General features: G+C 41.0%; 1 protein-coding gene and 1 long non-coding RNA gene across 3 annotated transcripts in view; one reads left to right on the top strand and one right to left on the bottom strand.

Annotated features, from left to right (window-relative positions):
* Positions 1-1,449: 1,449 nt before the first annotated feature.
* LOC120551498 overlaps positions 1,450-26,779 on the bottom strand; it is a 37,833-nt gene continuing 12,503 nt past the window's right edge. Inside the window, exon 3 of the long non-coding RNA XR_005637886.1 lies at positions 1,450-2,180. This is a non-coding gene — a long non-coding RNA (uncharacterized LOC120551498). The remainder of the gene's footprint in view (positions 2,181-26,779) is intronic.
* vstm4b (V-set and transmembrane domain containing 4b) lies at positions 4,725-24,985 on the top strand. Of its 2 annotated transcripts, XM_039788969.1 has the most exons (8): positions 4,805-4,856; positions 10,132-10,539; positions 20,342-20,395; positions 20,623-20,730; positions 21,224-21,257; positions 21,353-21,477; positions 23,006-23,070; positions 23,834-24,985. In XM_039788969.1, the coding sequence occupies exons 1-8, from the start codon at positions 4,805-4,807 to the stop codon at positions 23,957-23,959; spliced, it is 972 nt and encodes a 323-aa protein (XP_039644903.1). In that variant the 3' UTR covers positions 23,960-24,985. The 2 variants fall into 2 exon arrangements, with proteins under 2 accessions (XP_039644904.1, XP_039644903.1); XM_039788970.1 differs by lacking the exon at positions 20,623-20,730 and having other exon boundaries at positions 4,725-4,856.

Genomic DNA, 26,779 nt, shown 5'->3' with positions numbered 1-26,779 from the left:
ACTTGTCTTACAGCAGCAACAACGGCAGAGAGCAGAAGCCAGCAGGCAAGTGTTATTTACATAACCTTCTGGTGTACTTACAAACTTTCCAATCCATCGTTTTATGAGTGCATAACCTATATATACTAGTGTAGACGTTTGGTATCATTTCGGGCATTATCATTAGTGGGGTCATTTACGAGATACAAACGTGGGTCCATTAGCCTCTGCGCTAAGCTATTCAGCTGATAACGCTACTCTACGCTAACTCTCCCAATGTTAGACCCAGCTGAAAAAAGCTTCTGGGGGGGTGTTTGGCTCGAGGTCATGGTGCAAAGGACCCTAGGGTGAAATTACTCCGAACCATCACTTTAAGGCTATACTTCTGCGTAAAATCTATGCCGTTGCTACGCACGTAGGTACATGAAGACACAAACATACGCCGGACCCTACGCCGTAGCCTGACGTCCACCTCTCGCGGTGACGCACGTTGCTCGGCCGTGGCTTTGTAGCCTTGTATCCCCATAAACAACATGAAATCAAGGAGAGGGTTCACTTTTCCCGCTACAGATTTCCCAACGTGCTCAGAAAGCACAGGGAAGACACTTTGTTTCTCTCACTATGACTCTAGAGTCTCGCTCCGAAACTAATCGCCGTCACTTTCTCACTTCTCCCTCGCTCTACCGCACACTCCCCACACACACACACATACACACACACACACACACACACACACACACACATGCCGGCTCGACGCAAACACCAACGCACAAGCATAAACATCAGGCCGCTTACGTAGACATTTCTTTCTGTAGCACTTTTGCCACTTGCAGGATCTTTCTGTATTCATAGACAAAAAGTGTCAGCGGTGTTTCTTAGAATACAGTAGAATAGACTTCATTGTCATTGCATAAGCTTGTGTACCACGAAATGTGCTGTGCCATACCTGAAAATAAAAGTACTAAAATTAATAAATACACAGTTCACAGTTATTCCAGTCAATATATATATATGAATAAGCATTTTAAAAGCATGGAAACAGCATTGCACAGGTTGTATTTTTGCACATCTAGTTCATCACACCAAGGTGGGGAAATGTTTGATTTTGTTCAGTTAAGTCATGGCTCTTGGATTAAAAAAAAAAAAGTCTGGAGGTGCAAGCTTTCTGTAGTACCTCCCGGAGGTGAACTGCCACGATGTTGTTAGCTCTGCAGATACAGCGGGTCCTGAAGGTGTCCTGCAGAGATGGCAGGGTGATTCAATGATTTTTTTTCCCGCAGTTTTTAACGACTCTCTGGATACTTTTTCTGTCGGCCTCTGTACAATTTGCATCACCAGGTAGTGAAGAAAAGTACTGTCCCGAAGGCCAGAGGAAGATCTGACTCCAGTTATCGATACACTCTAATTCTCGCGCGTTGGTTAATGAGATTAATGACACCAGAACTCGGGGAACAAAACTGAGACGATAGATTAAAGTCAAGAAAGTTTACTGAAGTCCAGCATTTAAGTTTACAAAACACAATTGTGGCTTCACAAAAATGAGACTAAGTTTCCCTAACCGCAGACAAAAGTATACGGAGTTCAAGTCAGCAAAGTCCATGTCAGATTATGAACACCGTCTAACCAAATTCCTAATCTTTTAACATCAGCGTCCCCCTTCTCTCTCTCTCTCTCTCTGTCTCTCTTCTCTTCTCTTCTCCATGCAGATTCTCCAGCTCTCACACACACACACACACACACACACCGACTCAGAGGCTACCCCCCTCCCGTTCCACCTCTCCGTCTGGTACAGAAAAACATAGACTCACATTTCTGAACTATAAGGTAACCAAAGCTTAAGCTAACTATCTGTGTGTCCCGAGTCTATACATTATACAGGGAATACAACTATAATACTGAGAATAACACATCTAGATTATAGAAATATTTCTACAGTAGTCAGACAGTATGGTGAAACACTTTCAACGGAGCAGTGATGAAAGGCTCTTAGCAGTTCTGCAGACAGTGTGTTCTTTGCCAGTGTCCGTAAGAAGTAGAGCCCTTTAAACCAGGGCAGGAGGAGTTGATTGTCCATTCGAGGTCGTCCACTGATGTGAGTCCACAGAAACTTGGAAGCTGGCGACCCTCTCCTCTTCCTCTCCCTTGATGGTTAGTATAGAGCATGGTCTCTCTCTCTCTTCCCACCAAGCATTTCATTAGACCTGCAGGAAAGGAGCATGGTTTGGGTTAAATACGTGCGTTTGTAACGTCATTTAAGTTACGAAACAAAGTTCAAATAAGTCAACGCTGACTTTTGGTTTAAGCCTCTGAGGTCTAAGGGCATTTTCACATATCTTCTTAAATTAACCTTTTTAAGGTATTTGCATATGTTTCTTATCAACATGTTCAGAACAAACTCAGTAAAGTGATGCCCAAATCAGTAAAGTGATGCCCCAGATCTTTTCTAGAGCAATGTGTGAAGAGATAATTTGGCGCTAGAGCTGAAACGTTCACGTTGGCTTTTTGAAATTCCCTCATATCTCTTTTGAAAACAAGCCTTGACTCGTGATGTGTTGTACGAATTCTTTTGGCGCTTGAAATGAGTTTACCAAAGGTCTTAGGTTATATATGATTAAAACAGTAAATAAATGTCTGAAATAACATTTTGTAGTATCGCTTTTTGAGTATACGCTCTGTCAGACATCGTTTGGACGTGCCGGTGCGTCTTTCGTCCTCAGAGGGTTATTAACAGACAGAACACAAACTGGGTGAAAGTCCCGTGTTTGTTTGACCCATCCACTTCCATTCACTTTTGACTCTGATTAGAAACATATTTGTGGGGCAACCTCTAGCTCGATGGTGTTTTAAGCCCCCACCGTCGACTTCAAGGCACCTAACGCTAACCTTAACCCTAAACCTAACCCTAGTGCCTTCCATGCAGTGCTGCCTGGAAGACTACATTGGGGGCTTAAAACACCAAACATCCAACCTTTAGCTCACCTGCAGCGTGCCGAGTCCTTAATTAGCAGCGGGTTCAAATCCGACCTACGGCTCTTTGCTGCATGTCATCCTCTCTCTCTCTCTCTCTCTCTCTCTCTCTCTCTCTCTCTCTCTCTCTCTCTCTCTCTTTCGCTTTCCTGCCATTCTCCAGCTGCCCTATCAGATAATAAAAGCCTTGAAAAAATAATCTCAAAAGAGACACGTTTGTGATGTCAAAAACAAATGTTTCCCTCGGAACGTAACTGAGCATGCAGTTTAGTTGTATTCGAATGTAATGTTTAGGAGACAGGGCTGTGTGGACCAGCTAGCTAAGGAAAACCGAGTTCTGTGCCGCAAAGTTTAATATTCTATTTTTTCCCCCGAATATACAGCATTAAGGAAAGAGTTGCCTTGATAATAAGCAGGAAAAAATGCATTAGCAAGGACTCCTACACTGTTTGGAGCCCTAATTTGGTGAACCCCACACCACATTTTGCTCTGAACGCTGAAGGTTATAGAGCTTCGGTAAAATTGGGGACTTCTTTGTCAAGGGAACAGCCATGTTTGTCGAAACTGTCGCCAGACGAGAAGCACTTTTGAGGCCCTGCAGGCCGTCTCCTTTTATTATCTGTAAATCAAAAGTGTCCCAGATCCTCACAGCGCTGCTCTCTGAGGTTTTGATAAAAGCCAGCAAAGTGTCCCAAAACCCAGAGCTGACAGGCTGCTGTACAAAGATTCACTGTGGGATCCTGTTACATGAGACAAGAGATGAGAGGAGATGGATAGAGAGCCCCAGACACCGACGATTTAAGTAATGTGGGGCTTGCAATTTTGAGAGCAAAATGAGCAATTACGCCAGTTTAACTCTGGGATAACTAAGTAACTTTAAATGCAGAATGAACCTTCTTCTCCATCATTTCACTGGCCACAAAGATGCCCGGCACACACAAACACAACCCCCCACTCCCCCCCCCCCCTCCCCTCCCTGTGTCAGCATATGTGTGTGTTCCAAAATAAAAGCCCTGACTTTGGTCTGCGCCCGCTGTCCTACACAGCTGGAAGTGTGATTTGCTCGGCGTCAATCTCAACAACATACCCCTCCATCCCCTCCATCCCCTCTTTCCTGCACAGGAAATTACATTTCCCACTTACTTGCCAGGAGCAGAGGTGTGTGTGTTGTGTGTGTGTGTGTGTGTGTGTGTGTGTGTGTGTGTGTGTGTGTGTGTGTGTGTGTTCGTGGGGTCCAAAAACCAGGAGTCCAGTATACTTGTGGGGTCCCGACACCTTTGTGGGGCCAAAATACTGGACCCCACAAGTTTAAAGGTCTGTTTGAGGGTTAAGACTTGGTTGTAGGGTTAGGGTTAGGGTTAGGGTTAGGGTTAGATTTAGGTTAGGGTTAGGGTTAGGGTAAGGGGTAAGGTTATGCATTTAGTTGTGATGGTTAAGGTTAGGGTAAGGGGCTAGGGAATGCATTATGTCAATGACGGATCCCCACAAAGATAGTGCCACAAGCCTGTGTGTGTGTGTGTGTGTTAGTGCCTGCGTGCGTGTGTCCTCGCACATGATCACCTGTCTTTTTCTGTGCACATGCGTATGTGTGTGTGTGTGTGTGTGTGTGTGTGTGTGTGTGTGTGTGTGTGTGTGCGCACGTGAGCCTGCCAAATGTGTTTTCACTGTGTGTGACATGAGCGGGGGAGGGGTGGCGGGAGGTTCTGAGTAGAAACAGAGTGTCCAATGTTTCATATTACACTCCTCAGCTGGGAGGGGAAAAAAAGAGAAGAAGTAGAGGAGGAGGAGGAGAAAACCTGGGGCTTCTTCTCTTCAGAGGCATTTAACTGGTAGTTTATGGAGGCTGCAGTTGTGGAAAATGAAGATCTGCTCTGTGGTCTTCGCTCTCCTGACTCGAGCGCTGCTTGGAGGTAGGCAAAGTTTATTTTCTACTTCATACCAAAGTGGATATGGTGGAGACAAAAAAGTGTTCCACTGTTTTTTAAGAGAGGCGTTGCAGAGAACATCAGAGAGTCAGAGAGGGTGATGGGTGAGGAGATGGAGAACAATAGTTTTGGTAGATAAGATAAGTTAACTGAAACTTCTTTACATACTGTCCCGTTTCTGCTGAAATAGTTTAGTTCCAAGTAAGATTGTGGGGTAGGTTGGTAAGAAAATAACAAGTTTATCAAAGTTGCATTGTGTTTGCAGAGATGAGAGGGAATTCCAAAAGTGAAAATTGGTGGTTTTCAAAGCAAAAGAGAGAGCTTTTTAGTCTCACTTCTACGTTAATGTACGGTGATTTCAGTGAACTTCTGTCAAAACAGATTATTTGGTAACACTTTACTTGAAGGTATCTTCATAAGAGTGACATGACACTGTCATGACACATGAACTCTAACCCTAACCCTAACTTGTCATGACAAAAACCGAATGACACTTAATGACAGAAGCGTTATGTCATAAACGTTTAAGACTTGTTTATAATGTTTATGACACGTTCATGACAGTGTCATGTCACTCTTATGTAGATACCTTCAAGTAAAGTGTAACCCGATTACTTAATTAAACAGTTTGAGAGTTCAGAGTCAACATGCGGCACTAAAACAGCACTTTTCAGCCACTCAACTAGGTTTTCCTTGTTTTGTTCTGTCACTCAAAACTAAATGAAAGACAAAACTGTAAAAAAAAAAAAATAAATGGCCCTGGTTTTAATTACATGCTGAGCTGGAAGCATCTGGGCTGTGTGACAGTAAAGTGCTTGCGTGTCGCGGAAAGCGCGCATTGTGACAGAGCGGCAGGTTGGAAAAAACAGACGTGTGATATATTGCCATGCGGCTGTAAAGTTTGTTGCTCAATATTCATCCATCATCAACGTAACGTCGTCACATGCCAAAAACAACACGGCTGTCAGCGCGACGGGAAGAAGTCTGTCGAGCAACAACGGCCACATTAGAGATGTGGGCGGTATGGATGTGTATGGATATTCAGGACTGAAACTGTAGCTTTTATGTGTGAAGCAAACTTTGTTGGATGGATTGGAATACCTTCATACTGCTTCGGTGATATTTAGACACATTTAAGTCAGGCAGACGTTAGACACTTAAATACCATCTTCAAACCACCATTACTATGATTTTCAGGGGTCTATTGGAAGTGGAATGAAAAGGACTTCCCTCCCCAGTGTTAATACATAGATTAGGGAAATTTTTTGAAGAAACGGTTCCTTAAATTCTTGCAAATTTTTCAGTAGTTTGGCATAAACAAGCTCTCAGTTTTGAGTGTATGGATGACATGTTTTTCACATTTGGCACAGATTTGAGAGAAACTAGGGCTGCGACTAACAGAGGAGTGAAGAAACTAGAAAATATTCATATTTAACAAGCAGGAATCAGAGAATATCCACTTTATTTTCATTAAAAAAAAAGACTCAAAGCGATTAATCGTTGGCAGTTATTTAAATTTTTAATTGATTAAGCAGCTCTAAGAGAAACCTTTAAACTGATCTGAACTGCATGACTATGAACATTATTCTGAGCACTTTTAGGACTTTTTGTCCATGTTGGCTAAATTGAACAGTAGCAATGAACGTAACATGAACCTGAAAAAAAACAACCCTGAGATAATGAAAATAATGTCAAGTTTGAACATCTCCAGATCCAACTGAGTAAACATCACCTGCTGTGGTGCTGTCAAAAGCTCCAGAACAGGCGAGTAAGTGGACCTTGAGTGGAGATTGTTTGGTCAACTGCTGTTTCTAAGGTCTAGATCACATTGACCCGTTCAAACTGTGATTTCAGTATTGCTATGAAAAGCACTAAACCCTGTTATTAACCCTCCTGTTGTCCTCGGGTCAAATTTGACCCGTTTACAAAAACTTTCAGATATCAAAACTATGACAAATGAACGTTGAAAAAAGTGACAAATGTTGGAAAAAGCTACAAAAACGCAGGAAAAAAATAGATAAAAACATTTATTTTTTTAAGTGACCAAAAAACTCGGAAAAAGTGACGACAATAACATCGCCAAAGGTGACAAAAACTTGTTTAAAAAAGTTACCAAAAAAGTGAAAAAACAACTCAAAAAATGAAAGAAATCGACAAAAACGTCAAGAAAATGGTCGAAATTGTTTGTTGAAACAAAATGTTGAAATTTCGATCCAGAAAAACACAGTTGCATGGTCGACAGGAAGACAACACAAGGGTTAAGAGCAGACAGATATTATAATTTTTGGACACTAATGAGCTGAATGAATTCACTGTTCACTAAATGCATCAAATGAAGACAATTAAGAAACTGTTTTTTATTACCAAATCTCGACGTATGCGTTGTATTTGGATATTAAAGCAACACTAGGTAACTTTTCCCGCTTCGGTCCCCCTACAGGTTGGAAGCGGAATTGTCCATTACATTACATTATGCAAGTTTGCCAGATCGGGTAGCGGCTCTGTAGTTCAAATGAACTGGACAATGTAACGTAATGGACAATTCCGTTTCCAACCTCTAGGGGGACCGAAGCGGGAAAAGTTACATAGTGTTGCTTTAAATGGTCTTTAATCAAATTTAGAGTAGTATGATCCATAAGTGTTACATGTCTTTATGCATGTTTGTCAAGCTACGGCCCCGCTAGGCTGCATACATTTGCCATTTGAATGTGAAACTGGCTAGAGTGCAGACTATTGTTTTCAGGTTATTTTTGAAAAAAATCGCTGTCCACAATGAAATACTAAACAATAGGAAAACAGCTTTTGGGAAGACAACCCGACTGGGTTCAGTCTTAATGTCTATAATTTTACACGGGCTCGGGCCGGGCTCGCGATACGGGTTGCACTCCAGGTTGCGCGTTAAATGAGCGGTCAGGTGATGCGTTTCGATTAACGCGAAAATGGATGCTGAGGAGGTGAAATGGAGGCTGGCCTCTGGAGGACTTATTTTATTTCTTTGTTCCAACTTCCAAGTGACCTATTGCCTACGCTAGTCATGAATAAATTATGTTAAAAAAATTTAGAAATTACTCATTCTTGACAAAAGGCAAAAGAGCTGCGTGCGTGCGCACATTTGAATCATGTCGGGCTGTAAACGGGTTCAGGCTTTTTAAAAAGCTGTCAATCAAAATACTTAGTACTTGTTGGGCTGGGGCCGAATTCTGTCAGGCTCGGGCCTTGTCGGGCCAAACTTTTAAGGCCCGATTACAGCTCTAGTATGGATATAGTCAATATTCTCATCATCCGGTTCACATTTTCTAACAGGAGACCAGATAAAAGAGGAAAAGGATGTATTTTCTTAAATCTTCTCTTCAGAAATTTCTCTAATGAAATTGAACTGATACTGGTCTTAATGTGGCTGTTAACATTACAGAAAGCAGTCTTGATTAGGCTGTGTGTATTCTATATCCACGACGTTCCACCTCCGGGATTGCGCTCGTTCTGACGGAAATTCCGCCGGATGTCACTCTTTTCGGATGTCCGTTTTCGTTACCTTCCGCGTTCTTTGTGTTGGAATTTTAAACTCCGGTGGATTTCTGAGGACTATGGGTAACTGCTCCTCAGATCTCTGCAGGGTAAATCCAGACAGCTAGCTAGACTATCTGTCCAATCTGAGTTTTCTGTTGCACGACTAAAACAACTTTTGAACGTACACACGTTCCACTAAAATAAGTTCCTTCCCGAGGCTATTTTGCAGAGGCATTGCAGCTTTTCTCTGTGCTTAGCACCGCCCAAGACGATTGTGATTGGTTTAAAGAAATGCCAATAAACCAGAGCACGTTTCTCTCCCATCCCGGAATGACCCTCCTCCGCAGCGCTGTGGACGAAGGTCTGGCAATGCGAGACTAGGCTGTGTGTCATACATGCATCTGAAAGAATGTGTTTGGAAAGAAAATCTGACTTGCCACTCTTAACGTTAAGTCTCAAGATGACTATAAAAGTTTGTTGCACTTTTCTCCCTTACCTCACTGAGTTTTACATTAGAACAACTAATTAGCAATCCAAACTTACTAAATAAAGTATTCTGTATTAGTTTCAGCACTTACTTTTACATGATTTCCTTCTCTCTTTTTCTTCTTTATTTTTTTACATTGTTGCTAACCATCTGTGGCATGGACAAAACAATGGAAAGACAGGAAGCAGCTGAATGTGTTTAGAGAGATGCCTCAACTCTTTCAAAGTCAAAGGCCTGCTGTGCCCAACATGCAGTCAAAACAAGAAGGGAGCATGGCTTCACAAGTGTTTTGTTAAGACACAACTTGCATCCACTTCTCTGACATCTTTTTCAGCTCTGACTCAGATTGGATATTATCAGATCGTCATTAGTCATCCAATCAAACCCAGACATCTTGATAGTTCATAGCATACTACTACAAATGGTTCTAAAATAAGTTGTATTTAAGTTTTTTTTTTAAGTGCTTATATTATGCTTTTTGGCGTTTTCCTTTTTTGTATTATATATCTTCTTTGTGCATGTAATAGGCTTCCAAAGTGAAAAAGCCCAAAGTCCCCCCCAAAGGGACTTACCATCTCCAACAGAAAACACTGTTCACAAACTGCTCCAAACAGCTCTACTGTAGTCCAGCCTTTACTTCAGAGACAAATGTGCGTCACTTTGTAACACACGTTATAATGCTCGCCTAGCTGCTAGCGTGGCACGCCCTCATACTCTGCTTCTGACTGGCTAGTAGTCCTTACCTAGCTACTGCACATGTGCGACGCTCAACAAAGATGGAACAGAAGTGAGATGTCTCACTCTGTAGCTAAAACAGAGAGTTCAACACACAGGGTGAAAAGAGGAGCTGCAGCAATGTGCAGTACAACAAAAATATGGTGTTTTTTGAAAATGAAACCATGTAAACCTATTCTTATATAACCTTTCTTATCAACCTGAAAATGAGCATAATATGAGCACTTTAAGTCAACCTTTATTGTCAGATATGGATGGACAGTATGTAAACGACATCTTCTGTATCTTTAACGTACATATATAAACAAACAAGCCAGGGAAGTTAAGGGTTTACTAAAAAGTAAATTTAACTAAAAACAAAAGCAACAAGATTCAAATAGGCTACATATTTTGTAAAGCTTACAGAGCTCGTATGATTGAACAGCTTTCTGTTTGTACAGATATGGAAAAAATGTATTGCTCCAAAAAGCTTGCCTTCTTTTTGTTACAAGTTTGACTTACGTAAACAAAACTTGTATAATTCTTCTCCAGATTTGTGTTTGGCCATCAATGTCACCATCAGCCCATCCCCGTTCACGGTGGCCCAGGAGGGTCAAAATGTCACACTCTCCTGTGTTGTGTCCCAGCGGCGCCGCAACGCTGCTTTACCGGTGGTGAAATGGATCTTCCTGCCAGAGGGCGCCGACCGCCCGGAGGACGAACTGCTCATCGCCCGCGTCAACATGAGGAAGGCCCGTTTCTATGGTAACTACACAAAGAGTTTCCCTTGGCCCAAACTGAAGCTGACGGTGGTGAAGCAGGGGAAGATATTTGACCTGGTCATCTTGAACGTGTCCGAGGGGGACCGGGGGCTCTACATGTGCCGGGTGCAGGAGTTTAAAAAGCACCAGGACCGCTGGAAGGCCTCGTCAAACTGCACCGCCGCTACTGAGCTCAGAGGTGAGGGCTGATGGAACGTACTGCTTTAGTTTCTCCTGTCCTTTTCTTATCACTGGAATATTTGCCGAGCAAGCACTCTGTGAGCATTACCCTGCTTCACATTGGTCGAGTTGCAGATAAGTCGTTTAGACAAGGATCACCTTTTAGTGTAGTCCACATTGAAGCCAGGCAAGAAACAAACAAAAAAAACAAAATAGTGCTTAGAGTCCCTGCCCAAGTTTTTTTTTTTTTTTAACCCTCCTGTTGTCCTCGGGTCATATCTGACCCATTTTCAAAAAGTTTCTATATCAGAAAGTTGGGTTTCTTTCAACCAAATTGTGAAAAAAAATAACACGGATGGTTCCATACAACATTCTGCCCACGTAAAATAAATGATCAGTTCACTACTTTCATTGAATTTGGGTGTTTTATAAAATGTAATAGCATTGATAACAGTTTAACACAATTGATAAAAGAACATTTAAAAAGTGACAAAAATGTTGGAAAAAAGAGACAAAAACATCTAAAAAAAAAAAGTGACAAAAACATTGGGAAAGCGACTAAAATTGGAGTCTTAAGCCCAAAAATGGTAGGGAACCTTTGGCATTTGGCTGCTATAAGTCACTCAAACCAGTAGCTGTAGCCCAGTTTCTCACAGAATGACATCACTGCTTTTAATGGTGCAGGGCGGAGACTTAACAGCTATTTCTGAAACCACAACAGAAGCAATGACAGATGCTGTGTTGATAATAGTAAGCAAGTAGTAATGATTCCAGGCTTGTCTGCGAAGATCTTCCACGGCCAGCAGCAGAAAACTGTGACTGATAGAGAGCAGCTCCCAGTTAAGAACACAAAAATCTGTTTGAGGATTTAGCTCGACGTTTCTGATGAAGAGCATGGATGCCCTGTTAACTCTCAGTATTTCAGACCTCAACTAAATGCCTGGATCTGAAGGAGAGGGAAGGGGCGTAACTCGATTCTTTCTGTCAAAATGCCTCCAAATATCAGTTTAAAGCAAATAGGGCAATGTTCATAGGCTTCCAGACCTGAAGAGGAGACCCAAAGTAAACTCAAATTGTGATAACAAGATAGCAGAAAAACTATCTAAGGGGAGCAGTTCTGCATCTCCAGTAGTAGCATTTTCTCTCACCACAACTGGATGATGTAATCCATCTGGCTGAAGAGGCAGTGAAGTTGGTTCACTGAGCAAAAGCACTGTCTTGCTTTTGATTTGGGAGGGGAAAGTCATTGGTTAGGAGCAAGTCTGGAGATAAAAGGATCCTCCATCGCAATAAGTTGCGGCTTTTACCGGGGAGATGATCTTGGAGAAAGAGCAGAGAGAGTATGAGGTTTCAATGCCACCGCTGGCACTTCAGACGTTTACACAATGGAATGGATGACAAATCCACTGGTACCAGATACTGCCCAGAAATCCCTTCACTTTCATAAAACCAGAAACACACTGTGATTTTTTTCCTTTACGTATGTCAAGATTTCTGTCAAGATGTCAAGAGATGCAATTTGCAATGATAATAAAGGCAGATTTAGCACACAATTTTTCTATTAATGTTTTAAACTACAGGTCCTCAATTTTAGACAGAGCTAGATAAGAGCAGGTTTCTCAATTATAGCCAGCAAGCATCAATTGGACTGCTGAAATGACAATTGTCGCTAGCAGATCTTATCAGCTCTAGCTACCTAGCTAGTTAGGTTAACATTAGCTCCATGAGTAGGATTAAATTGTTATCTCATACTGAACTTCTAGTGTTTCTAACTGATTCGTTTTTAAATAAGCTTTTAAAATAAGTCTTAAATATACACTTGATGGCTACATACATGATATCGTGCTAAAAGATTAAAAAGCAGCTAACGTTAGCCTAACCTCTGATAGCATCCACCAGGACTGGCTACCACAAAGTGGGGAAACGCTACACATTGGGTATGCTAGTCGTCATTTTTTTGTCGAGTTTGTAATGTAGTTAGTCAATGATGGCATTGGAAATAATGCATGGTTATTTCTCTAGGTACAGTAGAGGGTAGTTAGCCAGGCATGCTAACATTTGCATCCTATATCAGAGCCAAACAGCAATATCTGGGTCTGAAAAGTGAAGCCATTGTGGAAGTGCCTTAAATTTGCATTCTACCAAAATTTAGTTTCCCTCAGGGGGCTACTCTCCAAAAAAGTCAGATTGTATGGAAGTCTTTGTGAAAATGATCCTACTTCTCACTTGATTTATTACCTCAGTAAACATTTTTATAAAGAGTTTATGGTCTTAATCGTCAGTTTCAAGTCTTCTACAATACAACATGATGTTCATTTTTAAAATTACAGTCCCATTTAAAAAGAAATAGGCGATAAAGCAGGATGTGCTTTATAGAGTGGCTTCACACCGACCTGTCAATCAGGACAGAGGCTTAGCAATGCATATTCATGGCACTGTGTACATTAAAATCATCGAATATACCTCTTTAGCGTTAAGCTTAGTGCGCCGCCATTGAAACCATAAACGACACTGGCTTAGCTAGGTCATCCACCCCAGCTCCACCCTCTTGTCCAAAATGGTCACTTCTGGCTCCCCAAAATGCCAAACTCCCGGGTTCAAAACGGTTATCCACAAATCAACGGGTGACGTCCCTGATGCTGCACCCATTATTATTTTTACAGTCTATGGTTAGAGCAGATAAACACACTGTTTAATCCATCCTTGTGTTTTAGGTTTTGGAAAAGCTAGAAAAAAAGACCAATTCAAAGCTTGACAGACCTACTGCCAGTTTATGTTGCTAACATATGATCAGATAATAATCACTATAATCACTATGAGGTCAAATGCTTTGTCATGTGTCTACGTTTGTCAGTCAACAGCAATGGATAGTGTTGGGATGTCTTCTTCTGTGTTTGCTTTTGTTAATGAAGTTTGGGTTTTTGTGAATGCTGATGCTAATGCTAATCCAGATGTTCCTTTATTTACTTGTAAAAGACTGGAAACAAGTCACTTTCTGACAGCTTTCTTTCCCAGAGAAAGAGATAACAGACTCCAAGCATTTAGAGCAGCAAATACAGATACCTACATGAATTGACTTTAGGTTGAGTCAGTGTTGTGTTACATCAAAGATCAGCAGAAAGCAGTTAGAGAGGCATTTATGTGAAATTGCCCCTTTTGAGAATGGTTTATCTAAGGAATGCGGGCATCGCAAAGTTTCAACCTTGTAACAATCTAAAAACAATTTATTTATTATTTAAGCTCATTGCTGTAGTGCTGTCAGTGTTCAACAACACTAGACGTTGCTCACCACATTTTCCATGGAAGCGTTCTTCAGGCTGTGACTTTCGGGGTGTCCACAGCCAAGTCTGGGCCCAGGCAGACACACAGTCCATACCAAGAGCTGTTGACATTGGCCTGGACATGGAGTTTCCCCTCCCAAAAGTAGAACAGACGGAGTCCAGAGAGACTCAGCCGAATTGGAACAAGAGATAGTTGTCCTGAGGAAGGTAAAGTTTGAATGTTTGTCTGCAATGACAGTCGAGGGCAGCTGGCTCGTGTCTGGCTCTCTTAACCTTTTGTGGTTTAGGATGTGGAGAGCTAAGGAAACACCAGTCCATTGTGGTTTCAGAGATATTAATAATGATGATGTTACATATGTCAGCATTAATGTCTGTACTCTAAATCCCTTTGCTTTGAAATTAAATGGATACTTGGATATTTTAAATTGATTTTAGTTAGACTAATCAGAATCTGGTTCTAAAAATCCTATTCCACATTTAATCCAACCTATTTATTGAAATGCAGTCTTTAGAGTTTTAAAAACCAAATATGTGTGACTCTAATCTGGAAAAGTTAGTTTTTTAATCGTAAGAAATATAAGAATAAACTTTGGTGAATAGTGTCCTCTTTGAGCAGGAAGTACGACATTAAGGTTTTTAGGTTAGTTAGTGACGTAAAATCCAGGTGAAAATCTGTCTAAAGGTGCCCTCTAACAATTTAGTATTGTACTTCCATAAAGTTGTGAGAGACAGATTTATAAAAAAGAATGGTCAAAATTGAAGCAGCACAGTCTGAGATATCAAGCGTCTCATGTTAGTTAAGCTCAAAGAATGCTTGATCCTACATTTCCGATAATGCTACTGAATAGCATCCTACATTACACTTTTCCGGCCTGGTATATGCCCACATCTTTCAAACTTCACACCCCCAGTTTGTCATGCAGGCTGTTTTAAACTTTGCCCATTTAAATCTATAAAATTCATAGAAAACCAAATTAACTAAATTGTATACCATTTAATTTGGTCATCATAGAAATTACGAGTTCCTAATACAAATTCAGTCATTGTAATGGACAGGCCAAAGCTCCAACAACATTGGAAAACTGCACTATTTCTTCCCAGCAGACCAGCAGGCAGTGGTATTCCTTCCCAGTATCCACACCAACAGTTGACAGCTATGATAAACATCAGCTTCACATCTGAGTGGTTGAAACCCCTCGGGGACCATTGCTCTTGGTCCCCACTACATATGAGAAACAGCAGATGACTGAGACTTTATGTGCACAAATGAGTGTCTTTGTGACGTCAAAGTGATGGAATTCCTGTGGTCGGATAACATTAGGTGACCAGGTGTTTCCACAATCACACAAAACTACCATTACTCTACTTACTACAGCTATAATAAACACATCCAGAGAGGTCAAAGAGTTTGGGGGCAGAGCACAGTCTGAACACAGCCTCCTCTTGGCATAAACAAACTGAACTCCTAGGTATTTCTATAACATGTGGGCGACCGGGTGCTTCTAAGAGGTAGACGGCAAACGGATGTGGCATGAGTTTAAATATAGCAAGAACATGGAATTCTGGGTATTGTATCGGCAGCTTCACTAGAAATATATCGCAGCTCTGGGGTCACAAACATCCCTGTTTTTTTACTAACAAAATAGGCCTATGTTATTGCCATAATAGAGACACAGTTAGCAAAGTACTAAACGATGCCAATTCTTAGAAGAAAAGATGCAAATAGACAACAGGAAGTGAATTATTCCAACCTTTGTTAAGACACACAACGTTGCTGTGTACTTACATTCATCTCCTGTCATTTATAATACAGTAAATTAGAGCAATGACTGACTCAGTAGATGGTGAAGACAGAGGATCATTATTCACTCCAGTACACGTCTTGCGTATTGATGTTTACAGTGTTGCGTTTGTTAGGGAACAAAAAAAGAGCCACAAATCTGAATCAGTCAGGAAATGAATGCATCTCTGTGGCTCTGATGAACAAAAAGTAGTTTGTTTGAATGTTTCCACTGTAGTCCAACGCAGTCTTCAGCCATTCAAAAGTTGCTTTAAAAAGAAGCCATTTTCTAGATGAGGCTAAAAGCCAGTTTAATGGCATACAGTACACCCAATTTATCCCATTTCTGATTATTTCAACATGTACAGTTGCCGCACTGACAGAGCTGCACAGAACCTGAGGCACACAAACGTCATAGATGTTATCGGGATTTACGCTGTGAATGTGTTACTGTGAAGGAAGACCGGGTCTTTAAATTAAATCATCTGCCATTTCAAACAAGTGGGAGAACGTCTGTTTTGAATTAGATTTCACTCAGAAACTGTGCAGCGTGACAGTGTTGGTGTGTTATGTATTTGCTGTAGTTTTACCACAGATGCTATCATCTACCGCATGCACTGGTGGTTTTAAGATTTTCATGAGCAATGATGGTAATAGGGAAAAGGGAATGTTACAATATTGGTGTTCTAATATAAAATATGCCTTTCACACAAGCTTTGCTAATAACATAATGGCCAAATTACATAATGTAGACCTCTGATGAGTTACAAGTTCATTATTACAAACATCTGCAGGAAGCTAACACATAAGAGAAGCTTTGTTTAGAAGTGATTTTTGCCTTTGATAGTCTTAACAAATGATCTGATTTGTGTTTTATTGAGTAGGATTTAGGACAATCTATTGGCAGAAATGGAATATAATATTAATAACTATGTAAAAATCACCTGAAAATAAGAATCCTGTTTTTGTTAGATTAGAATGAGTATCATATCTTCATTAGGGTTGGCTACCGAAACCCGGGTTCCGCCATTCATTCCGACATAGCCCCACTCCGACATTGACGTCTAATTGTCGGAGTGGTGGCACTTCCATTTTTATCAAACGTCCCACCACTCCGACAACTTTTGTTTCCATTAGGGTTAGGGATTAGGGAACAGCAGCATGTCAGAATAGCGGCATGTCTGAATAAAAGCATGTCAGACTGGCAGCATGTAACCCCGAAACCCGGTTCCACTATGGATTAGAACGCAAATTCCGGTTCCTCATTTCGGTTCCACTTAATGTGTCGACTGAAATATTTCCCCTCTGTCGCTCCAAAACGGACGTAAAAAATTATCACCCTTTCTCTGTAGTCTACCGTTAGCTAGCTACCGTAAAATGTTAATATATTGTTAAATTTAAATCATTTTCAATTTATAAAAAACTCTGTTTAGGAATCGGAATCGTTTTAAAAGAACCGGTTCGGCATCGGAATCGTAAAAATCCAAACGATACCCAACCCTAGTCTTCATACAGAGTGGGTCCCATGGATAGATAAAGAGAATCGGATACAGCGTTGAAGGCGGGGTCGTGGTCATCCCTATAAAAGTTGCTCAGTGGTGCATGAAGCCTAGAAAGCGCTGCTTCCGTGCTTTTGGGCCAGTAGAGACAGAACGCATTGCGCCATATCTGGAAAGCCACGCCCACCAAAGGGGAAAACAACTCTCCGCTCTCCATTGACTTGTATTGCGTGAAGGTGCCTCCTCGTCTATTCCGTCTGCTAGCAAAAAAACCCAGAAAAATGCCAGATGTTTTGATTTATCCTCAGATTAAGCACAGGCTTTGATTTGGCACAGTCCTAGACCATTTAAACTGCAGACCTTCTCATATTCAAAAAGTCGATATTTGGCAATCGTCCAAATGTATTAGGGGTTATAAAACCTGTAAAAATCCACTACCAAGTCTTCAGGTTTTTTTTGTCAATCTTGCCTGTAAACATAATGAAGGCAGGTGATTCCGAACAGCAGTTACTGTAAAGGCCACATGTGGTCAGTATTAGGTTAGTGATTTCACAGATGGGGACCGAACCCAGAGGTAACCCTCTTCCCAACAGAGAACGGCCAAAGAACTGTTGGGTCCATAAAAGCATTTCAACCAACAGTCTTGGGAAAAGGATTAACAAAAGTTTTTAAACAAGGTGAAAATGTCAAGCCCCTGGGGTAAAAAAAACAACCAGATAACTGAAAGCTGTTTAACAGCAGAGAAGAATTTTACTGGAACTCCAAGGAAAATGCACCTCTTGGGCAAAATGCTAACACCGCCGATAAGTACATTTCATTTTCTAATCTGGCATTGCTTAACGTGGTGCTCTGTAAACTGGTGAAAGAAGCCATGTGGCGTTGGCTGTTTGGTATAAGGCAACGCTGTTATTGCTGGTAGTGAAAATTTGTTTTAATAAATATTATCCTATAACAAAATGACTAGTTTGACCAGAGAGGTTTAAGCATGGTGCAGCATTTTAAAGTTGGCCAGGTCATGTTTGTAAATGAGAAGTTGTTCTCAAACAGTTTACCTGGATAAATAAAGGTTAAATAAAAAAAATTAAAAAAAATTAAAAAAAAGTAACTGTTCAACATGCTGTTGAAGTAAACATCCCACTGCATTTTGTGGTCTTTGACGGTTTTGACAGCTTTGTAATAATACTAAATCCCTAATGAAAGTTGTGACTGGGACATTGTCCTAAATGGTCAATTAGATACTTACTTCAGTGTGCATCCACTTCTTTATATGTCTATTTCCCTATAAGCAGAAAATGCCTTATCATTCACCTACAGATGGTGGAATTGTTAAGGTCTGATTTGTTTTAGTGGACATTTACTGTACTGCTACAGGAAACCAACCCGAAAAGGAACTGATTTGAAAAATCAAGTCTTACAAATCTTTTTTTCAGCTATCAGAAGGAAGATTCTTCTTCTTGCCGGTTACTAATTGGTTGAATGACATAGCAGAATTTGCACTTTAGTTTTTGGAGTTTTAGGTTCTGGTAATCTAGTTTTGGAATCATCTGATGCATGCAGACAGTCAGTCAATCAGCGTGCAGCACAGCCAGCCTGCCTGTGGGAAAGTCTCCAGCCGGCGTGGTGAGCCGGCATGGCGAGCCTGCCTGTCGTCAGCTTTTGGTGGTTTGGAGTATTTTTAAGATGCCCTGGTGGGTGTCACTTCACGAGCTTCCTACCACCAGCTCAGCAAGAGTACAGCGGTGTTAAGACTACTGTGGTCAGATGGGGTGGAGAAATGAGTGAGTGTGTTGGGCGAGATTTCATGTTGAGCATGGGAAACATTTTTTTCCTCAGCCATTTTGGACACAAGCAGCGAATAGCTGGGATTCTCATTACACAGATTAAGTCTGCATTCACAGGCCTTTGATTTCCCATTGGTGCTCGTATTAGATTTTTGGGGTGTAGTAGTTATCTACTCTGGTGCTGGAATGTCCAGTAAGCCATATCTATGAAAAACATTTTAAGTCACATCCATTTACCAAGCTTCTCCTCGTTCTCGTTATGGTGTGCACTTTAAAGTTGTGTCTGAACTGACTGTGCCTCCCGCAAACATCTATCAATGCTAGCAATTCTAATTAGGCATCGCAGGTCTGCCAAACAGTTCAATATTACACTTTTTTAATAATACTGTAATTATTTAATGTATATTGTATGTCATGTCTGTGTCTTCTGAATGGACCTTGAGTATGGCAATAAAGTTGATGATGATGATGATGATATAGGGCTAATTAACTTGAATACAAAAACAATTCTGCTCCTTTTATATACATGACTTAGGCCACAGGGATCATTAACTGGTGATGATGCTAACTTTTTTGCGATAAGCTTAGTCTGTTCGGCACCATAACTGCTGGGTTATCAAATGCATTTACCATCAAATGCATATTTAAGATGTTTTGCAGAGTTTTAACTGTATTTGAGCCAGCTAAGACATCTTTTTTTGCAAAGACGCCAATAGAGGTGAATTTGCGCTGTGTGACGTGAATACTTAAGTTGGGAAAGCCTGTCAGCATTGAGGAAAAAAATATTTTAGCCATCTGTGGGCAGTGAAATTCACCGAGCTGTGTGCGCCTTGTTTGCTTTGCGTTTGGTGTGAACACAGCATAATGGTTAGGGCGCATGCCACTTAACTGTAACGTCCACGGTTCTATTCCTGGGACCTTTGATGCATGTCATACCTCTCGCTCACCTAGTTTACTGATTGTTGTTCTCCAACACGATAGCCTACTAGCTAGCTGAATTTTACTTACCTAATGGCAAATTTACGAATGCCTGCATATGAAGTGACTGGGATCTGAATGTTCCAATATGTTGATGTTGTCGATGTCACAAAAACAAGTCTGAGGTTGGATATACAGCCACTGTGTGGACATAAAACAAAGTGGGCACAGGTTGCCTTGTTTTACTACAAGTTAGTTATGAAGGTGAAAGAGAGGTAATGGTCAGAGTATGGGTGGATGTGAGGTTACATTTTACAATGATGCATAACTCTAAAGCAACTGTTGGCATTCATTTATCCAGCAAAGGTTAAGGTCGAGCCCTCTGGAGAGTGATTCAGAGACCGAATCAGGCAGGGAGGAGGCCAACCTCGGCTTGTTGTCTTCCTACAGTTAGCTTTATTTAAACTCTAGCCAGCGTGTAATCAGGCGGCCGGGAGGCCACTGTGATGACTATGGACTTAACATGCTTCTCTTCTATTTCTCTCTTTCTTTCTTCATGTAGTGCATGTCCTACCAGCCACCAAGGCCAAAGAAAGCCTGTGGAGCTTGTTAGAAGGTAAGTTCTGTGTGTGTGTGTGTGTGTGTGCGCGTGCACGTGCGTATGTGTGTCTGCGTTTGTGGTGGACTGGCCCTGTATCGTCCTTGGCAGGCAAAAATAGCCCAACCCAAAGGATATAGTACAGTGCCTTAAATAGCTCATCAAAACATGTACTCCTTTTTTTCCTTCAGATTTTTGTGTAAAGAGAAGCAAAAAGCTGATGTGTACATGTTTTTGTGTTTCAGATGTGTACCTGTGTGCAGTGCTGATCTGCTCAGTGGGTTTGCTGTGTATGTGCATGTTCACGGTGACAGTAACCTGCCAGTACATACAGAGGAAGCAGAGGTTAAAAGGTTAGCAGCAACATCAAGATAACTCTCCACTGACACTGATTAATTAATCTGGGTCTTATATAGGGCAGCAACTAACGATTATTTTCAGTATCGCTTAATCTGCCGATTATTTTCTCGATTAATTGTTTGGTTTCTAAAATGTCAGAAAATAGTGAAAAATGATCCATCATAGTTTCTCTAGGTCCATGGTGATGCCTTTTAAATGTTTTATTTTGTGAGTCTAAAACCAAAATATATTCAGTTTAATATGATTTAAAACCACAAAGAACAGGATATTTTCATATTTGTCTATTGATCGATTGTCAACTAATTCTTGTAGCTCTAATGTATCAATTTTCTCCCTTATTTCTCCCTGTTCCTATCTTTTTCTCAACAATTTATCTTGTTTCAAAGTTAGAACCCTACTCAAACTCAACTTTGTATAGAGTTAGAGTTTATCTAGTCTCCACACCAGTAATTATGTTTCTAAATGTTGTATTGTATATCTCTGCAGATAATTACCTCTTGGTGAAAAGCCTGCATAACAGGTAAGGTTTAGGCTGACACAGCCTCACACATAGCCATAAAAGCTAAAAATGTTCCTAAGTGCACTAAACCTTTGGTTAATCTGGTCCCAATCCAGCTCAGGAGAGACAGTCACCAGTGTGGTCAATGTGTCTCCTGCTCTGCCTAAAAAGGAGAGGAGATACAGGAAGAAAAGGAGCAGAGACTACCAAGAGGAGATACCACCAGAGATACCAGCGAAAGGTAAATAAGAGTCTGGGTGCATTTACTAGGGATGCACCGAAAGCAGATTTTTGGGGTTCGGCAGAATACCGAATCCACTGGTTAAGATTCTGCCGAACCCGAACCCGAACCGAATCCTACTCCGATCCTCAGTCCATTAACACAGTAAACACATTAATGAAGTAAACAGCGTCCACAGCCTCTAAAATAGTTAAATGTGTAACCAAGGGTTTCTTATATCGTCTAGACTCAGGTTTGGCTTTAAAATAAAGACGCAGGCTTCCTATGCGGGAACAAAGACGGCACTGCGCGTCTCACTTTATTCCACCCTAACACAGTCAACCGTCAGAAAATACAACACTTTTATTCACTTCCGTTTTTTCTGTCACAATAAAAGCTCTATGTTTACTGTAACTTCCTCTTAACCTTCAACTGAGAGGGTACACAATAAAATACCGTACAAATGTAACAACTTAATGTTGAATTCACGCGCTCTTTTTACATCGTAGGAAAGCACATCGCTATTGACAGATGAGTGACAATTTTGTTTGTCTTCGCTAACTAGTGTATGATGAAGGCATGTTGGGTGGGTGAAATTAGAAAGCTAAGGTTAGCTAACGAGCAGCAGTCGCTCCGCTCCCACTGTACGGAGACTCCGAGAGAACGGCTGACAGCCCGGGAGAGACTGTCTGGTTAACACAAGTTTTTAGCTGTGACTGTCCTTGCTTTGCCGTACCTGAAGTTGCTGCGTTTTGGCTGCTGTCTGTGGATTCCTTCATGCGGCCCGTATTCTTTCGGCTGTTTCATACGCAGGCGTTTTGGCAGCAGCGATGTAGTGTGTTGTTTGGGGTCCCTGCTGCCGCGGGACAGGTCGGCATTGCGGGTTGGGCGTGTGACTCAGCTTTGAAAGTACTCATATGTGGATTTTGTTACTGTTGGAAATGCGCTAAGCTAGCTGTTTTTCACTGTTTCCAGTACTCATGCTAAGCTAAGCTAACCGGCTTGTGGCTTTAGCTTCATACACAGGAGTGGTGTTAATCTTCACTTACTTGTAGTAATTAAGTAAAAAGTGTAAATCCCAAAATGCCAAACTACTGTATTCCTTTAAATCCAAAGCATTGAGCTGAAAGATGCTAAAATTATGTAAGGCTGAGATGGACTACAGGGTTGGGCGATAATTCTTTGTGGGTTCATCACTAGAGGTGACCCCTCTTAAATTACACATAGTTAATTCATCCATTGTTAATATAAAAATACTGACCAAAGAGGTGAATGGTTATTGTGTATTATTCAGAGCTCCACTCAGAAGACCATTTATTTAGAAATGGGACTGAATTTTAAATATTAGAACCAGTAAGGGCCTTGAAACATGTCCTATTATTATACTCAGAATTGTAGAAATCTGTCTAAACACTATGTGAAGGAGAACGCATGTCAAGTTTGTGGTTATGAATGTAGAGGTCTAGTTCATGGTGGATACATAAATATATGCATTACATTTGCTGAACAGATCTCTACCAAACCGCTGACTTTTGTTTTGTCCCTGCAGCTCCCATTGGAGACAAAACACGGAAACCCAAACTTTTAAAACCACAACCAAGAAAAGTAGTGTTGGTGAGTTCTATGCATGCCCTTTTATACATTGCTTTATCTTAATCATCATTCTTTATTGTTGCCAAATAGAAATCTACCCAGTAATCGTTTTCACCTGTTTTTAACCTACATATGTATATATGTGTGGGATATATCACTTTGGAGAAAACCTTTCTAACAGTACACATGCATTGGCACCTTTTGCCTAAGATTTACTTACCATAATGTACCAAGCAAGGCATTCATAGTGACAGGCTTCCATTATTGTTTCAAAATATAATGGAGAGCAACCAGTATGCAACAGGAATGACTGTAATCAAAGTTCCAGAAAATGTCATAAAATGTGCCACATAACCCGGGTTTAATTTTGTTTAAATTGTCACTGGAATAAAGTGACTCTGTGGCAACATGGCATTTTAATGGCACAGAATGCAGCAAGATGTAATTGAATTTTGGCAACCTCAACCGAAGAATCCTGTGAGGGGATGTCTGCACACAACCTGCCCACATTTACCAAACCAACGCTGTAAAACATTGGGATACCAAGGACAGGAGAGAGGATACAGTTCAAGAACTGCTGTTTAGCATTCAATTTTAACTCATTTTAAAAGATTTCTTGTCTGTATTCATACTGACAGAAATCTCAAGCTCTAGGTTAATGATGGATTTCGACATAAAAATCTCTCTCAACCTCTCTGCTCATTTTCTAACCACCAATACCACTTCCCTCCCTCTTCCCCTCTCCTCCATCATTATTGTCCTCCATTTCCTCCTCCATCTCCAGCCGAAGATAGTGGAGGAGAACTTGACCTACGCAGAGCTGGATCTGGTGAAGCCAATTCCGGAAACCAAGGCGTCGTGTAGCAGCACTGTGTACGCTCAGATACTGTTTGGGGAGCAGCAGCTATGAGAGAAACACGCCAATATAGTAATAGTAACTGTGCCTTATGTAAAAACTATTGTCTATTTATAATTTGTATTATTTTGTATTCATATGGTTTGTAAAGGGCAAAATGTGTAATGTCCCACAATTATGACAATTGTACATATGGTTTTATATGTTCTTTTATATTACTTTCTTTTAGGAGACCAAGATGCAAAAGAATGTTTTGCATACTGGAGTATTTCATATATTTCATTTCTTTTGCACCCATGTTTAAATCCTGTGTAGCTTAAACTCGGAACACAGACTGGTGATGATTTAGACCAGATTTGTCCATCGTGACAAACGGAGGGGCGATTTGAGATTTGAATTTGCAGGCTAATCTGAGCCCTCCCATTTACATTAAACAGGTTGCAACCGGATATCTGAAGGTTAAAGTCCTGTGGTGTGTGGCTATCACAGCCAGTAAAGTTTACTGAAGTGAAGTGAGATATTGCTTTGCTATCAATGTATAACAATAATGCTGCTATTTCTTGTCTGTGTGCGTTAACTATAGAGCTAGAACAAGGAGGTGATTAGCTTAGTTAGCATAACAAGTGGAAGCAGGGGGAAACGGCTAGCCTGGCTGTAGCTAGCTTGCTAGCGTGACCAGGGGAAATGACGTGCTGTAACTGTTTCTCGGCTCCTGGTTGTTGTTTGCCATGACAAAAAGTTTGTACGTCACTTTCTGCAAAACCACAAATTCTTACATTTCTGTATGTGTGTGGATGAAACAAATGTGATACAGTGTGTTAGTTAGTGAGCTTTAGAGGTGTATTTTATAACTTTGGCGACAATTAGGCTAGCTGTCTAGCCCCTGCTTCCACTCTTTGGGACTTTTTCCAAAGCAGAGCTTATCGCCTATCGGCTCCAGCTTCATGCTAACATACAGACATCATGAGACAGATATGGACCTTCTCCTCTAAACCATTTCAAAATGTCAAACTATTCTTTTAAATTCATAAATGCACATTATTCTGGATGCTGACAGTTTAATAAATTGAAAAACATGAAGGCTCTATGTGTAAGCAACAATAAGCCATGGTTCTTGAGATCATTAAATCTTTGACATTTCTCAACCGGTTAAAGTTAATTACAAAGGGAATTGTGGGAAATCCCATCTAGAGTAAACAGATTTATGAAGGAGACAAAGTAAATTTAAGTCATCCGTTGTTATGGATGGGAACCATTGCATTTTCAAATGTGATTTACTTTTAGTGTGTTCCCAGCATTATCTACCTCACAACATCTGTGTTCAGTGTGTTTCTGTGTGACTGCAATTTATAATGACCACAACTCCACAGAGTTGATTAAAGTAGCCACTAGACCCCTGACCCCCATAGGCAAGTACGTGAGACCGTGCGAGGCTCTTTTATCTGGTGCCAACATCAACTTAACAGGCAGTTAGTGACACACACACACACACACACACACACACACAAACATATAAATACAAAGGTGGAGTTACATGTAGGCTAAACACCCTTGTAGGTTCTCACAAAGGCACATACTATAAATCCCAAAAAGCTGCAAACAATTGTGACTCCTGATCTACAAACAGGGACAAACTTAAGACCTGTGTTTGGACTATTTCACATGTATGTAATTCACAGTTTAATTCCAAACTTACAGTGATTTTGTGGTTTGAGATAAGAGCCAGAAGCCATATCGGCTGTACTCCCACATACCTTTGTACGGTCTTCTTGCTTTCTCACTGAGTGTGAAAGTGCTTAGGCCTCTTTTTCCATTTAATGATCCCCTGGATTGAGGCATGGAAAAGCAAAGGAGAGTTTTTTAAACAGTGAACTGGAAGCCCAGACACAAAGGCACCGGATCCCTCCCTTCCCCCAAGACCTCCACTATCTTATGTGGAGTTATCCATGCAGATGGAGCCCTTCACAAATACAAGTCTCACTTTCTGCCACGCATGCCTGCTGAAGTCCCATGTTGTCAAACGCTAGCTGAACCAGCTACTTATCTGGTAACCAGTAGTTACAGAGTAGTCACTTGATTAAAATGATTTGACTCTTCTGTAAAACATTTAAAGCCCAGTTAAGACTAAAGATTTGCGATGAGAAGAGTTGAAATTTGCAACTACTTGCAATACGCCAGTCTGCAACCTGCCAGTTTACACCAATGCGTCTAGACAAGACAGTGTATCATCTCACTCTCTGTACTTCCGTTCTAACTTTTGACTTTCCAGGCTTTTTTGTAGCAGGATATATATTGTAGCATCTTAAAATATGAATGAGGTTAGTGATAGTGAGATACTTTCTTCAGTTGCATTTCTAGTAGTGACGAAACGGCGAAAACATTTTATTTCTCTGATTCACTGCTTTGTTGTAAACGTCGCTCCCTCTCTTCAGTCACTCTCTAGCTCGCTTGACCACATACCACACTGGCGGCGCTCGTTGAACCTCTAAAACTCTGCCATTTCAAGAAGTTGACAGTTGACTGACTTGACCAGCTGACAGAGCAGCAATCAAAACAGCGATCAAAGCAGCGATCAGAGCAGCGGTCAGAGCGGCTCCAAGGACATCTGTTGTCTGAACTGGGCTTAAGAATTAGCTTGTAGTGGTATTTAGATTAATGTAGTCAACTATGTAGCAATTATGGTTAGCTAGCTAACAGCTGATATACACATGTATTGGATTGGTGAGATGAAAGAGTCTCCAGTCACAAAAAGACAAGTTATCCATGTCTGTTTGAAAATGCAGAGAAAGTCAAATTGTATGTTGTCAGCAGATGTAGCACAAAAGCTGACTTCCAGTATGGCTGCCAACCAGGTGATATTTAAAGAAATCCCAA

The sequence above is a fragment of the Perca fluviatilis genome, chromosome 21, assembly GCF_010015445.1.
Source record: "Perca fluviatilis chromosome 21, GENO_Pfluv_1.0, whole genome shotgun sequence".
Classification (NCBI taxonomy): Eukaryota; Metazoa; Chordata; class Actinopteri; order Perciformes; family Percidae; genus Perca; species Perca fluviatilis.
The sequence above is the reverse complement of the archived record's forward strand: the minus strand, read 5'-3'. Positions and strand labels throughout refer to the sequence as shown.